The sequence below is a fragment of the Acomys russatus genome, chromosome 24, assembly GCF_903995435.1.
Source record: "Acomys russatus chromosome 24, mAcoRus1.1, whole genome shotgun sequence".
NCBI lineage: Eukaryota > Metazoa > Chordata > Mammalia > Rodentia > Muridae > Acomys > Acomys russatus.
The window spans coordinates 52,521,566-52,538,378 of NC_067160.1; the positions used below are offsets into that span (position 1 = coordinate 52,521,566).

At 52.5% G+C, this 16,813-nt stretch overlaps 1 protein-coding gene across 2 annotated transcripts in view; it reads right to left on the reverse strand.

The window, feature by feature from the left end:
• The window catches only part of Prrx2 (paired related homeobox 2), a 38,802-nt gene extending 27,009 nt beyond the window's left edge, over window positions 1-11,793 (reverse strand). Inside the window, exon 1 of one of the 2 annotated variants that reach the window (XM_051166516.1) lies at window positions 11,388-11,790. In XM_051166516.1, the coding sequence (XP_051022473.1) occupies window positions 11,388-11,631 (244 nt within the window). In that variant the 5' untranslated portion in view covers window positions 11,632-11,790. Of the gene's footprint in view, window positions 1-11,387 lie in introns of both variants that reach the window. The other variant, XM_051166518.1, reaches the window with a different exon arrangement.
• Between the last annotated feature and the right edge of the window lie 5,020 nt (window positions 11,794-16,813).

Consider the following 16,813-nt stretch of genomic DNA (forward strand, 5'->3'; position numbering starts at 1 on the left):
CTGAAGACTTGAGTTACCAGGAAGGCTCAGGGTGAGGGAGACGCAGCAGCTGTTTCCACATGAGACCTTTACTAATTGTGAGAACCACCCCTTCCCCTCTAGGCGTGGGGAGCTTTTGGTCTCCACACTCCAGATACCCACAAATGTGAGGGATCACCCCCAAAGCACAGAACATCAGAAGCAGGAAAAGGTAGAATTCAGGGCCTCAGTTTCTCCCACGGTAGGAAAGGCCTCCAGTGAGCCACCCCCTGCCCCCCCAATGCTTTTCCTACATTTTAATCTTGACACGGGGTCTCCTAAAATCGCCCACACAGATCTTAACCTCAAAATCTTCCTGCCTCACCCTCCAGAGCAGCTTCCACCACCCAGCATGGCTCTAACAATGGCCAATCTTTCTCCCCCGTTCCCCTGTGTAATCCTGGCTTTCCTGGACTCCCTTTGTAGACCAGGCTGGCCTCGAACTCACAGAGATCCACCTGCCTCTGCCTCCCGAGCGCTGGGATTAAAGGTGTGCGCTGACAACAACGGCCAATCTTGAAGAAAACACTCTTGGGCGGTCTTCTGCCTCTCACTCTCTGGCTGTCTCTCCCACTCAACGCCTCTGTATCTCTCTGCTCACCCAGCATCCTCCGGCTCCCTCTCCTGGCTGCCTCCCTCCCCAGCTTTTGGCCCCTTCTGAGAGTCTGTTTCCTCCAACCCCTTCACCCCAGGGCCCCGCCTGAGCTTGGCATGTGTGAGACACGCAACAGACAGGCAGAACAAAACAAAACAACAACAAAAAACCAACCAAAAAAACAAAACAACAACAACAAAAAAAAAAAAAAAAAAGGAAAGGGGCAACAGGGCCCCATCTTCATTTCTGACACCTTAACACAGAAACTAGAGCCTTCAAGATGCCCCCCTAGCCCTGCAAGATCCAAACCGGCAGCCCCCCCCCCCCCCGCGACAGTTTTATTTAAATAATGTTATTAGATCTGTGCCTTCTCTTTTTCCTCCACGATGAAACGAGAGTTTTTACTTCTTGTCACCAGTAATTTCCCCGCTTACAGTGACAGTACCGGGTTGTGGTACCCAGTGAACCAGATCTGTGGGAGAGGCTGGTCTCCGCATTAAAACAGGATGTCTGTAGGAAACTCACTACCTGCTTCCTGCCAGAGCAGTACAAGCCCAGCCCCAGCCAGGCCCAGCAGATTCTTGGTTGGAAGGAGGCAGAAAGAAACCTAACCTTGGTAGCATCCAGAAAGAGGACCTGGCAGCAACTTGGCCACTTGCAGCCATGCAGAGTGACATGGCCGCTGCGGTCCCAGTACATTCCCTGGGCAACTGTGGAGAAGTCACATGAGGAGAAGCTGTGACATGGGGACACTGCTCCACCTCATCATGGTCTGCCAGGACAAACCAGGCATGAGCAGAAGCTGAGCAGCAAGGAGACTATCCTCTCCTGCTGGGCTTCAAACCCTCAGGGGCAAAGTTTGACCAGGTCTCTGGGATATCCCAGTAAGATGCCTGCGTGAGGGATGAATAATGACCAAACAAAGGAGTGCCTCCTCGCTTACTTTCTTTTCTTTTTAAGACAGTGTTTCTCTGTGTTGCCCTGGAGTTGTACACCAGGCTGGCCTCGAACTCAGAAATCTGCCTACCTCTGCCTCCTGAGTGCTGGGATTAAAGGTGTGTGTCCCTATTACCCGGCTACCACCTGGCTTTCTTTCTTATAAGATTTTTTAAAAGTTATTTATTTATTTATTTATTATGTATTCAGCGCACTCTGCAGACAGAGAAGGACATCAGATCACATGTGGTTGCTGGGAATTGAACTCATGACCTCTGGAAGAAAAGATAGTGCTCTTAACCACTGAGCCATCTTTATTTTTGTGTCTACAGTGCTCTGCCTGCATGTACACCTGCACACCAGTAGAAGGCACCAGATCTCATCACAGATGGTTGCCAGTAACCATATGATTGCTGGGAAATTGAACTCAGGACCTCTGGAAGAGCAGTCGGTGCTCTTAACCTCTGCGCCGTCTCTCCAGCCCCCACCTAGCTTTCTTAAAGGAGAGTGCAGAGCTCATGTTGGCAAGGAAGAAAATACGGTCTCGCATCACTGCCTCTCAGGGAATGGCACAGCATCCTTTGTGTGCCCTGGTTACGAAGGGATGGGACATAAAGCAAAGACCTAGTATGTAATCAATGGGATGTTTTGAGCTTCCCCCAGGGTGAGGGAAACAGGCCTTCCTTCTCCACACTTGAGCTGTGGGGCTCAGACTTATGATTCTCCTGGCCCCCCGGCCTTCAATAAATGTGTGCAGCAACAGGCCTCTCTGGTTTCTGGTGGTGGAGGAGGCTTTTACAGGGCACCTGGCTTCTATAACAGAGAGAGATCCACTCTCCCTCTAGCTCTGAAGACTAAACTCACTGTGTGTGTGTGTGTGTGTGTGTGTGTGTGTGTGTGTGTGTGTGTGTAGGGGATTGCAAGAAGCCCTCAGTGAAATGCGGCAATATCACAGCACTGGCCCCAGGCCTGGGCAGGACTCAAAACTGGGTCCTTTATAAAGGATAAAACTGAACCGTTATCACTCCTAAGTGTCCAGTTATGGTGCCTGCCATCCAGTGTCCCCATCTCCTTGCTTACAGACCCTCTGATTACAAATCAGAGTGAAGGGCTAAGCCTGAAAGATATAAGGAAAAGGAGCAAGCTCATGGTGTCACCGGTGTGGGATGAGGCCAGTGGGCCAGCCTGGGGTGGGAGCAACCGTAACCTGCATCCTTCGTGCCGGGTGCCCACTGGCTAGACCAGCCACCCGGAGCCCATCTTGAGAGCATTAGGGCCGCTGTGAACACATGTTTTCTGTTACGTGTTATTTGTTAGTCTAATGAAAGGAGGTGCGCTGGCTTTCAAGACCTCGAGGGTCTGCGGGGGTTTTATGTGGGAAGCCTTCGCAGAGCGCTGGCGGCGGGGAGGCTGCGAGGCCCCTGCCAGGCGCACCCGCCCGCCCCGCGCCCCGCGGCTCTGCTTTGATTCCGAGGTTTGCAGCCATCCGCGTGGTAATTCCAGCCCTGGTTAAATGTCATTTTTAATAACGCCATCCCTGGCATGTGAATGGCTTTGCCCAAGGCAAAAAGGGAGGCTGCCATGGGGGTGGGACAGTGGTGGGGAGGACCAGGAGACAGGGAGGTGGGGTCTTGGGACTGACAAACAAAATCAGGAAGGAAATGGCCAGCCCACTGAGGACTGTGTACACTCGGGCCCAGGGCATCCTCCTTGAGGGGAGCCACAGGGAATGTGATGGAAAAGGTGAGGGAGGGTGGCAACAAAAGTGATGAGGCTTCTGACTAGCCCTTCCCCCCAACTCCCCAGAGCCCTGGCTGCCACCTGGGGGTGGGAGCGGGGGTGGGGGGAGGGGGGATCCATTGGTCCCATAACAAGCTTTATGCCAACCTGTCAGGATGCCTTGGGCTGGCACAGGGCAAGCGATTGGCAATGCTGTACACAGTGGGCAGATCCCGTCCAGACCTTCAGACTCTCTCTCTTGTGCAGTTAGTCAATCTACCAGATCCTACACACCCGCTCCATCACAGAGAGAGCTGTCTCTCAGTCAGTAAAAGGAGAGGGGGGAGGGGGGAGGGGCGGTGATAGGAGGCAGTTGGCTCTGGAAGATCATTAGCAGGGTATAAAACCCACCTGGGGGCTGAGGCTGTAAAGCTCAGTTGGTGAAGGCTTTGCCTAGCATGCACAAAACCGGGAGTTCAATCCGCAGCAGCACGCCTGTAATCCCAGCGCTTGGCTGAGTGAGAGTGCAAAGTCATGCCCAGCCTGGGCTACACAAGACAGTGGCTCTAAGGGAAAAAAGAAAAAGAAAAAAGAAAAAAAGAAAAGAAAAAAGAAATCAAACGGAAATAAACACAAAAGATTGTAGAGCGGGGACTTTTACACGCAGGTGCCCAGGCCTGGGATCAGGAACACAGGGATACAGTTCTACCAGCTTTGTAGGCGATTCCTGGAATTTCATCAATCTGTCCTGAGAGAGATGGCCCAGCCATCTTATTCCACACACAGGGTGCACAGCCTGGTCTCAGGAACAGAGCGTGTTTCAAGAGGAAGGCTGGGTTAGGGCAGGCGGAAACTTGGATTTTCTGAGCGCCATGTTAGAGAGGGCATGCTCGCACCTGCCACATCTGGAGCTGCTGAAGGAGCAGTGTCCCTCTGCAGAAGCTTCCAGGCCACCCAGTCCCTGAGCCTAATGCCACTCTGCTATCTTACCCCAGGCTCTTCTTTGACGACTGCCTCCCAGACCTCATGTCAGCCCCGGCCACTGCTCAGCCTTTTAGGGCCCCCTTTCCTAGACCCCCCCACTGCCCCCCACCACCAAAGACTAAGGATGTCCTGGCCGCCCATCCCACACACAGGCAAGCAGGATCCATCTTAAGGCCCCAAGCTAATCGCTTCCAGAACGTGCTTCATTTTTTTAGGGTGCAATAAAAAATATCATTACCCGAAAAGGGCCCCATGTGGATGGCGTCCTGTCATCGTCACCGTTTCCCCCGAGAGTCAGTCAGGAAACAGATGTGGAAGGAGCCTACGCTTGGGGCAAGCAGGACATTGGTGTTTTCTGATCTCCTGGGTGACTGGAGAAGCGTTTGTGTGGCCTAGAGGTTCCTTGGCTGCGTCTGGTAGACCTGTAAGTGGTGGGCAGAGGCTGCGGCCTCTTTACTTGACGGCAGGTAGCTCAGTTCTTCTCAGCGGGACACGCCCTGCCCTTTGCTGATAGCGCCCAGTCTGTGGTCCTGACCGACACAAGAGCATATGGAGCCATGCCCACCCCAAGCTCTCTCTGAACAGGAAGGCCCATGGCTCTCTCCTACTCAACACCTCATAAGAGCACTTAACCCTTGGCCCATGTAGCCAGGTATGCCTGTTCTGCCAACTATCCGGGGAGTCTCACCCAAAAGTCTGCTAAGGACCGTTTGGGGGTGGCTGGAGCCTCACAGTGGGTGTGAATCCACGCACACACCAGGTGGGGCGTGTGTGTGTGTGTGTGTGTGGGTATGAGTGTGGGTGTGTGTGGGTCTGTGTGTCACTGGGTAACTGTGAGCTCAGGACAGGCAGCCCAGCATGTGGTCCCCAAATGCTAGCAGGTGACAACATTCTCACCCTCAAAGGACAACAGAGAAATGGCAAGGCAGTTAGCTGGGGAAAGGCTCATTCTGGGATGGAAAGATAGTGGGAAAAACAGGACTTGGCACTCCATCTACCCTATGCCAGCATCTGAGGGCTTGGCAGGGAAGGTAGGCAGGGCCTAGGACGGGAGGACTGGAGCTGTGGGCACACAGGACTGAATGGATAGGGGCGGGAGCTGGGGGAGAGGCTCCTGTCACACCGCTGTCTGTGGCAGAGGATGGGTGTTGCAAAGGGAAGAGACAGGGGCCCCTTCACTTTCTCATCCCTGGATTCCCCCCAAAACTGGACAACCCCACTCCTCCTCGAGCCTGTGTCACACAGCCGGATTCATTCTGTGCTCGCTCTTTCCCCTGACTACCTCATGGCCCCTGAGTGCAGCCATACCTGTCAGAGGATGTGAGGCAGCCCTGGTCGGGCCACCTCATCGTATCTAAGGCTCCACTGGTGACTTGGGGCAGAGCGAGGGTTTTGGGACAAGACACACCTAGGTTGGAATCCCACGTGGGGCTAGTATAACAGACCCTGTTTTCTCTGAGGCTCAATTTCCCTCTCGATAAAATGGGGATAATCAAAGAACCCATGTCATAGGGCTAGAGGGAAGACAAGGCAGGTGGGACCCCTGCCAACACACCGCACTTGGCTGAGGTGCCTTTGGTTCCTAGCCACTCTCCCTACATGCCTCACACGGCCTTCAGCCCCATCTCTACTCCACTATGTGGTACTGGGGGTGGGGGTGGGGCGGTTAATGCACTCTACCCACTAAGTCCCATCTCCAGTGCCCTAGCACTTTTTAGGACGGGTCCTCCCTGACACCACATCCCTCCCCAGGACAAGCCAGCCAGGCATCCATCCTTTCTCCCCAAGCCCTCAGAAATCCCATCGTGCACACAGGGTCTCTACCGGAAACCCCAGTCCTCATTGGTCTTCCGGTCCGTCCCCCACTTTCTCACCCGCTTTAGCCCCCAAGCCCCACAGCCAGTCTCCCCAGCATCCACAGAGCTCCTACTCCTAGCCTCTCCCACCCAGATACGGGCCATGCTGTAGAGAGTGGCTTGGACCTGGAATGCCAAAGCCAAGCTGGCATCCTTCCTCAGCTGCGAGCTCTGGGAATAGGCTGGTCCATCTTCCTGGGTCTTCACACAGCGAGAAGAAATAAAGGCCTGTAAGAACCTCAAGGATGGGCTGGAGAGATGGCTCAGAGGTTAAGAGCACTCACTGACTGCTCTTCCAAAAGTCATGAGTTCAATTCCCAGCAACCACATGGTGGTTCACAACCATCTCTTCTGGCCTGCAGGCAGAATGCTGTATACATAATAAATAAATAAATCTTAAAAAAAAAAAAAAAAAAAAAAAAAAAAAAAAAAAGAACCTCAAGGAGCTGTCTGGACAGTCTGCACTGAGCACCCAGCTGCTCAGGCCTTGCCCCCTCCCCACAGGGCACGTAACTCGTTCCTATTCCACAGGCGACAAGCCGACAAATTGGCTCAGTGTATAAAAGTGCTAGCTTGTAAGTCTGACAACTGGATTGGTCTCTAAATCCCACAGTTAAAGGGGCAATTTGGGCTGGACTTGCCAGGATGTGGAAAAGACAAGTCCCTTCTCCCCTATCTCAGAAGCCCTCAAGACTGTGAGACCACCAAGGGGCAACTGACCAAAGGGACAGACAGGCAAGCTGCCTCAGCCTCCTTCTTCTGCCTTCTGTCTGTAGACTCCACCCCAGAGTCATGGTACCACTGGGCCACACAGCCCCAGGGGCCGATCTGGATGTAGTTTCCAAGGTTTCCCAACTGACTCCACATGACCTAATAATTCCGTGTAGAGAAACATACCGCCAGAGAATTCGAAGGCGAGGCCTTTGAATCTGTAGCCACACTCACAGCAGCACTACCCGTACCTAAGCCATGTCCACGGATGAATGACATGACAAAGCACGGTGCGTCCACATGGTGAAGCATAATTGAGCCTCAAAGAGGAAAGGAGTTTGAAGACATGATACATGGATGAACGTAGATGCTTCCCAAGGAAATAAGCCAGACACAGAAGGACCAAACTGTAAAGTCCATGAATCTTGTGGTCAGAGTCATAAGGCAAGAGTCAGATAGGGGCTTCAGGGAGCTGGCCGTGGCAGACAGCAACTGGACTGGGCATTTACAAATGGCCCGTGGTAAACTCTGAGCTAACCATGGGTTATCACAGCAAAGATTAACTGAAGGTGGTGGGGTGGGGTGGGGGATATGCCTGCAATCCCAACACTGGGGTTGGGCAGGAGGATTGGAGGTTCAAGGCTAGTCTCAGCCACGTAGCAAGGTTGAGGCCAGCCTGAGATACATGAGACAGTCTTAGAAAACCACAAATGAAACGAAAAGCCTGATAAGTTGAAGCGTACCAAGTTCCTCTGCACTTCCGGTTGGCCCTTTGGTCCTGCTTAGCAGGGTCCCCCACCTAACCTAGATTCACCCCAGTTACCAATTGCACTCTGCTCACAAGGGCCCTAGCTCTCCCGGGACCTTGGATTCCTGATGTCCAAAATCTACACGCACGCACGCACGCACGCACGCACGCACGCACGCACGCACGCACGCACGCACGCACGCACGAGATCCACGTAGTCGCCCTGGCAACCCAGCATCCTGCCACTCTCCAAACAGGTACCAGTTCTGAGCCAGGCTCAGCCTGTGCTAGTCTCTCTGCCTAGCTCCTTGGGCCATGTTTATTTTCTCAGCAGTGTCTGTGGCCTGGTTTCCGCCCTGCCCACAGGAGGGAATGGTTTAAAGAAACTGGAGGTTATTAATGTGGTTTCTTTTGTCGTATGCCATTGCAAAGGCAGCGAATGAGGGTTTATTTTCCTAACGTGCTTGGCATAGCTCAGCATTTGATTCTGAAGGAACTGGAGGCCCTGGTTTGTTCTGAGTCACTAGTGAAGCCGCAGCTTATGAAGCCAATTCTTGGGGGTGGGGGGGGTAGGGGCGGGGAGGAGCAAAGGCTTGGAAAGTCATTGGCAGACACGGATCGATCTACGGTGGCTTTTAAAAAAACAAAAGGATTTTAGTTTGTTGTTATTTGGTTGGTTTGGATTTGTTGTTGTTGTTTTGTTTTTTGGGTTTTCGAGACAGGATTTCTCTGTGTAGCCTTGACTGTCCTGGACTTGCTTTATAGACCAGGCTGGCCTCAAACTCACAGCAATCTACCTGCCTCTGCCTCCCAAGTACTGGGATTAAAGGCGTGCACCACCATACCTGGCTTTGTTTTTGTTTTTTAATTGGCAGGATGAAAACAGGAGTTCTTATTCATTTGTTCCCCAATTACCAGTATTTTTCTGTTAGGCGGGGAATAAACTATATATTGGGGGAAACTCACCCAGAAGCCATAGGAAGGCTGGCTTTTAAGAGTGTCTGTTCCCCGGGGGTGCTGAGGGCTCAGGATTGGAGAAACAGCCTATGGCCCATGTGTGCTGCCCTGGGAGTGATGCTGGCACTCAAGGTCTGACTTCCTTCCTCCTTCCAGCGCCGGGGATAGAACCAGGGCCATGTACACACCAGGCCTCTAAGCTCATCCTCCAGCTGGTACTCTCTTCCCAGCATTTTGGGCTGGACTCATGAGGAAGTGGAAATGACAGGTGCCTCTTCCCCTATCTTTGAAGCCCTCAGGGCAGTGGCAAGGGGCAACTAACCAAAGGGACAAACAGGAAGCTGCCTCAGCCCCCTTCCTCTGCCTTCTGTCTGTAGACTCCAACCTAGAGAGAAGCTTGGCATGGTGCCACTGGACCACACAGTCCCAGGGGCAAATCTAGATGTAGTTTCCAAGGCAACCTGCAGGTGTGTGTGTGTGAATGGTTTCTTGAGCCCACCTGACTCCACATCCAGCATGTCCTTTCTCCTCAAACACCCCATGTGAAAGAATCTGCACCCCAGGAAAAAGCCTGGAAGTTCTCCTGGGCTTTCAAGGAATGTAGCCAGATCCTGGGGCTCCAGGGGACACCCAGTACCCACCCAGCTTCCTAGAGGCTGCAAACAGCACCATCTGGGCACTCACACCCTAGCTGACACTTGCAGTCTGGGATCCCTCAGGGGGAAAACTTCCATCTGGGGACCAGCTACATGACAAAGAAGTCAGACCTAGCAGTGTCTGTCCCCTACCAAAGCCAGCATCTTTGCCCTTTCATCATCGCTCCAGTGTCCTCTCCTTCATCTTCCTCTGCCCATCCCTTCTTTCTCTCCTCTCCTCCCCCCCACCTCAATTTTATTCTCCCCTTTGTCTTGGCCCCCAGCCTCAGTCATCAAGGTGAAACCAGAGAACGCAGATCTGTGTACCACCTCTCTCTGCCTCTGGCCGGAACTGGCCCCCTTCCCTCTCCTTTTCAGTCAAAGATCTAAAAGCTGCCTCTCAGGGCTGTCAGCTCACTCACCATCCATCACCCAACACCCTAGGGAAGAGCACAGCCAGGCCCCTGCAAATGCTGGGACGTGGTCACCAGCAAAGGAGGCAGGGGCCTCCCCGGGGCTGAGTACCATGAGCGCCTGCCTGACTCTGGCTGGCTTCAGAGGCTATTATCAGAGGGTGCTCCGTGGATGTCCCAGGACACACGTGCTCACACCTTTTAGACAATACCGCTATCATCTCTGGCTTCCTGGGACCCCCTCTTGTCTGAAAGCAAAGGCTCCCAGCCTGCCTGAGCACCCCTCTGACCCTGAATCTTAGTACAGGAAGTGGAGTCCTTAGGGTGGGTGGGAAGCGGGGTGGGGGGGTGTGGGACACCAATGCTTGTTTGTTCACCACACACTGTTAGGGGATCTAGACAGTCAGGCATCTCAGCGCAACCAGCAGGACAGTATAGTCCCAGAGCTAGGGGACTGAAGTGCTAGCTTCAGACACTCTTCTACTGCACCTGGGTGATCTTTGGTGATTAGGACCCTCCCCCTGCCCTGCTCCTCACAGAAACTGTCCAAACAGGGACTTTCTTTCTTTCTTTCTTTTTGTTTTTGTTTTTTGTTTTTTGTTTTTTTGAGACAGGGTCTCTCTGTGTTAGCCTTGGCTGTCCCGGACTTGCTTTGTAGACCAGACTGGCCTCGAACTCACAGTGATCCGCCTGCCTCTGTCTCCTGGGTGCTAGTTTTTTGGGTTGTTTTGAGACAGAGTTTCTCTGTGTAGCCTTGGCTGTCCTGGACTCGCTTTGCAGACCAAGCTGGCCTCGAACTCACAGCGATCGCCTGCCTCTGCCTCCCAAGTGGAGTGCTGGCATTAAAGGCGTGCGCCACCACGCCTGGCCTCCAAACAGGGCCTTTCAATTCATTCTCATCCTTCACCTCCCCCCAAAACCCACCCCTACACCCTTGTTTCCCACCGACTTCTCCCTCTTCTTTGAAAAGCTGAGCTATAATCCTGTGTGAATTTAGGGTGTGTGTGTGTTTGTTTTTAAAGCCCCTTCTAGATGACCTTTAACCCCTGCGTGGGGAACCAGACCTAGCTGGCTGTCCTCCTCCACCCCAAACTGAAGGGTGTGGTTGTGCAGATAGCCCCACGCCCACAAACCCTCTCAAGACCTGTCTTTGCTAGAAAGGGCTGATCTGAGTTTGACTTAGCGGCACCAGCTTCTGAGGGTAGGTGGGTATGGAATGTATGGAAAGCCAGCTTTCTCACATCCTCAAGACTCTTAAGTGGATCTGGTTCAAAGAGGGTCTCTTCCGAAGTAGGGGCAACAGCAACTCACCGCTGGGCTGTGGTTTCTGAGACTGCTGCTCCCACTGGGAACTGAAGCCAGCCCTCTAGTGCTCACAGCTGGGATCCTGCAGCTAAGAAGTTCCTATAGCTGGGGTCCACAGCCACAGTCTCGCAAACTGTGCGTCCCACAGCCCAGGGATCCCGCAGCCCACGGAGTCTGTAGCCCATAGACTCTGTAGCTGGGATCTCGTGTGTGTGTGTGTGTCTGTGTGTGTGTGTGTCTGTGTGTGTGTGTGTCTGTGTGTGTGCGTGTCTGTGTGTGTGTGTGTATCTGTGTGTGTGTGTGTGTGTCTGTGTGTGTGTGTGTGTGTGAGACACAGTATCCGCCGGTCCTACAGCCACAGTCTCACAAAGATTCCTCAGACTAAGAGCCCCAGTACCAGTGGATCCTGCAGCCAGTGAGCCCCACAGCCCGAGTTTCTCAAGGAAGGGATCCCGCGACCCCTTACTTAGCCCCGCAGCCCCGGGCTGGGTTCCCACGCCGTGCACTCACCGTCCTGCGGCGCTGCCTCGCTGCCGCTGCTGCCCCCGGACGGCTCGCGCGCCGCTCCCTCCCGCGCCTCGGGCCCCGGCCCGGGCCCCGCAGCCCTGCGCCCCGCAGCCGCCACCTCCTCCAAGTCCAGGAGGTGGCTCACCGAGAAGTTCTTGCGCGCTTGGGCGCAGTCGCCGGGTGCCGGCGGGGGCCCCGGGCCGGGCGCTGGCGGGTCCAGGGCGAAGGCGGCGGCCGCGCTGTCCATGCCCCGGCCGCGCCTTTGCCGGCCGCCGCCGCCTCCCGCTGCTCGCCGCGCCGGCTCTCAAGTCCGTCCGTCGGGGAGGCGAACTTTCTGCCCTCCCCTACGGGCGGGCGGCTCGCTAGCCAGGAGCCCCGGCCACACGCCCCTTCTCGGGGCGGACCTCGCCCGGGCCTCCCCTCCTCGCGTCCTGCGCCGTCCGGCGGGAGGCGGGGCCAGCACAGGGTCCTCTGACTCCCAGGCGCAGTTTAGGGGTGGCCAAGTCCTGTGGGGGGTGACATTTTAAATCCCCAACCAGGATCCCTGGAGGTGATTGGTGGCGAATCCACTTCTGTATGTTGCATATTGGGGGTGTGGGGGCACTCTAAGTAAGTTGACGGATCCCCCACCACCTAGTCTACTTGTCTTTAGACAGGGTCTCATGTATTCCAGTTAGCCTCAAATTTGCTACGTAGCCAAGAACAGCCTTGAACGCTTCCCAGTTTCTCCCTCATTGTCCCCACCCTGATGGAAGAGGACCACCCTGTTCCCTCCACGCTGAATGGAAGGTTCTGGGATGAAGGCCGAGCCTTTTCTCTCATCTGGCAGTGGGTGACACTTCTGCGCCTGTCCCCAGCGTTCCTCCCAAGGAAAACCAAGCTGAGAGGGGCGAGCATCTCTCCAGACTCCTGGAGTGCACAAGGCAAGGGTGTCAGATGAGTGACAGGGCAGGGACAAACGGGGTCTATCTTTTGTTTAACTTTTCCAAGAAAGCCCAGAAAAATGGCACCTGGTGAAAAGAAGGGAGAATCTCGGTGCTCCAAACACCCCAAGTCTTACCCCAAGACTGTCCTGCTCTTCTGTCACCCTGCCACCTCCAGAGAGCCATGAAATAAATCAATGCACCAAAGAAACCTCCAACAGGAGGTCTTTACGGTGTGTATATGGGGGAGGGGGCGCAGCAGCAGGAAATCTCCGGAGACCCCCTCAGAAGAACACGGTGGAGACTCTGACCCACCCACGTGGCACCCTGGGTCTCTGCCCAAGGATGCTGCAAAGGGTTTCCATCACATTGCAGCTCAGATGGCAAAAGTAAACCAGCAAAGGCAAAAGCTCCTTCGAGTGCCTGGAGCACTGAAGCTGCTCTGTCCAAGCTCTTGTGAGGTCCAAAGCCCGGATGTGCCATGTAAGATTGGGGGTGGGGGGTGGGGGAGGGACAACAATGCTGTGGCCACATCCTTCACCTACAGTCATGGACTTCGGTGTGTTCAAATCAAGACCATGCTTGGGCCTTAGGTAAGCAACTTAGCCCTTAGTTTCCTTGAGTGCCAAATAAACGACTGAGAGCAGTAAGGAAGTGGAAATGAAGGTTCAGTTGATAAAAATGCTTTCTGTGCAAGCATGGTGATTCCAAACCCACGCCAGGCCAGATCGCAGCAGCAGCTGTAACCCTGGGGCTCCTACATCAAGACAGGAGGCACACAGCTAGAGAAAGTCGGCTCCATGGTTACCAGTGGACCAGAGTGATTCTCAGCATCCATGTTGGGCAGCTCAGAGATACTTCTAATTCCAGCATGTCCATGCGCGTGCACGTGTGCACAAACGCACTCACACACACATAAGTACACAGAGACACACAAGTAATTAAAACCTTTTTTTTTTTTTTTTTAAAGATTAAAAAGAGAAAGTAGACCCAGGTGTGGTGGTGCACGCCTGTAATCCTAGCACTCAGGGAGGCAGAGGCAGGTGGATCTCTGTGAGTTCAAGGCCAGCCTGCTCTACAAAAGTAAGTCCAGGACAGCCAAGGTTACACAGAGAAACCCTGTGCCAAAAAACTAACTAAATCAATAAATATGGAAAGAAGTGAGAGGAGACTCTCGGAAGCTCTTGAGCCAGTTAGCCTGCTGTATGTCACTCAAGAGAGACCCTGCCTCACATGAGGCAGAAGGCAAATAGCCTCCATAGTTTTCCTCTGATCTGCACATGGTAGCGTGTGCACACTCGGCGCACACGCGCGCGCATGCACACACACACACACAAATGAGTAGTGTGATTTATCTTGAGCACCTGGCCCTTTAAAGGAGCCGCAGTTGCAGTAAACTGGCCCTTTAAGAATTCTTAGCCCTTAGAACTTCTTGACCCTACTGCCTTCAAGCCAGCAGAGGCTGAGAGAGGGAGACTGAGTAGAGCCAGAGGAGAAGGCAGTTGGTGCAGAGGATGCTGTTGGGAGACAGTTGGGCCAGGAGAATTTGAGCCGAGCAGATAGGTGGGAACAGCTGCTACAGTTTGGAGCTGCTAGTACCGGAAGAACCGGGAGAAGGGGCTGTTTAAGCAGACTGTTGGGGAACTCAGGGAAGAACGGTTGGGGGAAAGGTAGAAGGGGCTGGAAACTGGAAGGAACCGTTGGGGAAAATTAGATTCAGAGCTGGGCATGGTGGTGCACAACTTTAATCTCAACACTGGGGAGGCAGAGGCAGATGGATTGCTGTGAGTTCGAGGCCAGCCTGGTCTACAAGTGAGTCCAGGACAACCAAGGCTACACAGAGAAACCCTGTATCAAAAAGCAAAGCAAAACAAAACAAAACAAGAACAAAACAAAAAAACCACAAACAAAACAAAACAAAACAAAAAGATTCAGGGATCTCTCTCTCTCTCTCTCCCCTCTGCCTTCTAGTCTTCTTTCTTTCCTAGCTAGTGTTAGGGGGTGAAACTGAGGGGAAAGGGTAGGAAAAAGAATCTACAAAAAAGCAAAGACCACCTACAAGTGGCGCCTAAGGTGGGGCTGTTTGTAGGAAAAAGAAACGTCATATAGAAAGAAAAGAAAAAAATTACACAAATGCACACACATGAAGATCAATTTTAAAAGTTAATTTGAGCCGGGTACCCCTAAATTGGCAACATATTTCTTTAATCCCAGCACATGGAGGCAGAGGCAGAGGCAGGTGGATCTCTGTGAATTTGAGGGCAGCCTGGTCTACCGAGAGAGATCAGATGCGAAGCCTTCTGTATGTAGCCCTGGCTGTCCCGGAACTCACTGTGTAGACTAGGCTGTGCTTGAACTCACAGAGATCTGCCTGCCTCTGCCTCCTGAATGCAAGGATTAAAGCTGTGCCACAACCAAGCTTGTTGTTTGCTTTGTTCTATGAGGCTCTGGGATGGAACGCAGGGACTTGCAAATGCTGGGTAAGCGGCACAGCCTGGAGCTGATCCACTAGCCCGCAATTACTAATTCTGGAACACCTACTCAGAGCTTTCGGTCAAGCCGGTGATGTTATCTTGGACCCTGGAGCTTGAGGACACAGGTTTTGGCTGAGCTCAGCACTGTTGCCTAGCTGTGTGGCCTTCAGGAAGTCACTCCCTTGTCCTCCCGTAATCCATCATCAGCAAATTAGAGGAACTAGCCGAGTGGATTCAAACAGTCGCTACTCTTGCCAATCTTGGGACGAGGGCTGGATGGTTCAAGGCAGCAGAGTGGGACAAGAGGCCTGAGCTGTTCCACCAGATGCCAGCGCTGGAGTATATTGGACTTGATTCTGCTGAGGGAACACCCATAACCCAAGAAAGGCAGAACTCAGGCACTGGCTAAGAGTTTCCATAGTGATTTGAGCAAATCCTAGATGCTAAGCCTTAGCCAGCAGTGCATAGACAGCCAGGTCTCCTTTCAGCCAGCCCACTGGTCCAGGGACTTTGCAGGGCTGGGGAGGAACAGAGGAAAGGCAGTAAAACAAGAAAATTTGTCCTGGTCATTGTTCTATTGTTGTGGAAAGATACCATGACCAAGGCGACTCTTGTGAAAGGAAGCGTTTAAATGGGGTGCGGGCGTGGGGGTGGGAGGGTGAGGGGGTGGGAGCCTGCTTAGAGCATTGCCACCACAGGAGGGAGCGTGGCAGCAGACTGGCAGGCACTGGAGTGGTAACTGAGAGCTACATCCTGACCTGCAGGCCTGAAACAGAGACGGCTGTGGGCGTGGCATGGGATTTTGGACCCAGTGACTTACTTCCTCCAACAAGGCCACACCTCCTGACCTTTTAATCCTTTCAAACACTACCACTCCCTGGTTACTTATCTTTCAAATATATGACCCTATGTGGGCCTCTTGTATTCAAACTACCACAAAAAGAGATGACAAAAAATAATTTGCCGGGCGTGGTGGCGCACGCCTTTAATCCCAGCACTCAGGAGGCAGAGGCAGGCTGATCGCTGTGAGTTCGAGGCCAGCCTAGTCTACAAAGTGAGTCCAGGATGGCCAAGGCTACACAGAGAAACCCTGTCTCAAAAATAATAATAATAATAATAATAATAATAATAATAATAATAATAATAATAATAATAATATAATAATAATTTAAGGTCTATCTTTCTAGCAGGTCTATCTCTATATCTAGCTAAGTAGAATGACATTTTCAGATACAATAAAAATCAATTTGTGATGCACTATTTTATTTTTTAATTTATTTATTTTTTGTTTTTGTTTTTGTTGTTTTGTTTTTTAAGACAGAGTTTCTTTGTATAGCCTTGGCTATCCTGGACTCACTTTGTAGACCAAGCTAGTCTTGAACTCACAGCAATCTGCCTACCTCTGCCTCCCACATGGCACTGACTATTTTAAAACCTGCTCTCTATATCTTGAAACAGTCTTGACTATTACTTTTTATTTTTTATTTTTGGACATGGTCCTGGGATGTCCTTGAGCTCTAGGTCATGCCTCAACCTCCTGAGTGACAGAATTATAGGTGCATACCACCATGCCTGGTGGGCTGTCATATTTTTAAATTTTTATTTATTTTTACTTTATGTGTGTTTGTGTTTTGCTTGCATGTTTGTGTGTGTACCTGGTGCCATCTGGCATGGGTGTTGAGAAGCAAGTTCTCTTCTATATCACATCTTTGTGTGTAAGAAGTAGTGTGTGTGTGTGTGTGTGTGTGTGTGTGTGTGTGTGTGTGTGTGTATGTGTACATCTGAAGGCTAGAGGAAGGTGTCAAGTGTCTTATTCTCACTGAACCTGGAGCTGGGCTTGTGGCCAGCAAGCCACATAAACCCTCCTGCCCCTTCTCCTCACAGCACTGAGGTTCTACGTGTCCACCAGGTCCTCTGCAAAGGCAGCCAGTGCTCATAACTGATGAGCTGTCTCTTCAGCTCCATGCAGGAAACCATGGTTTTAAATGAGAGCCCAGCATTGTATTATCGCCCCTTATTGCTCTGTATCCAT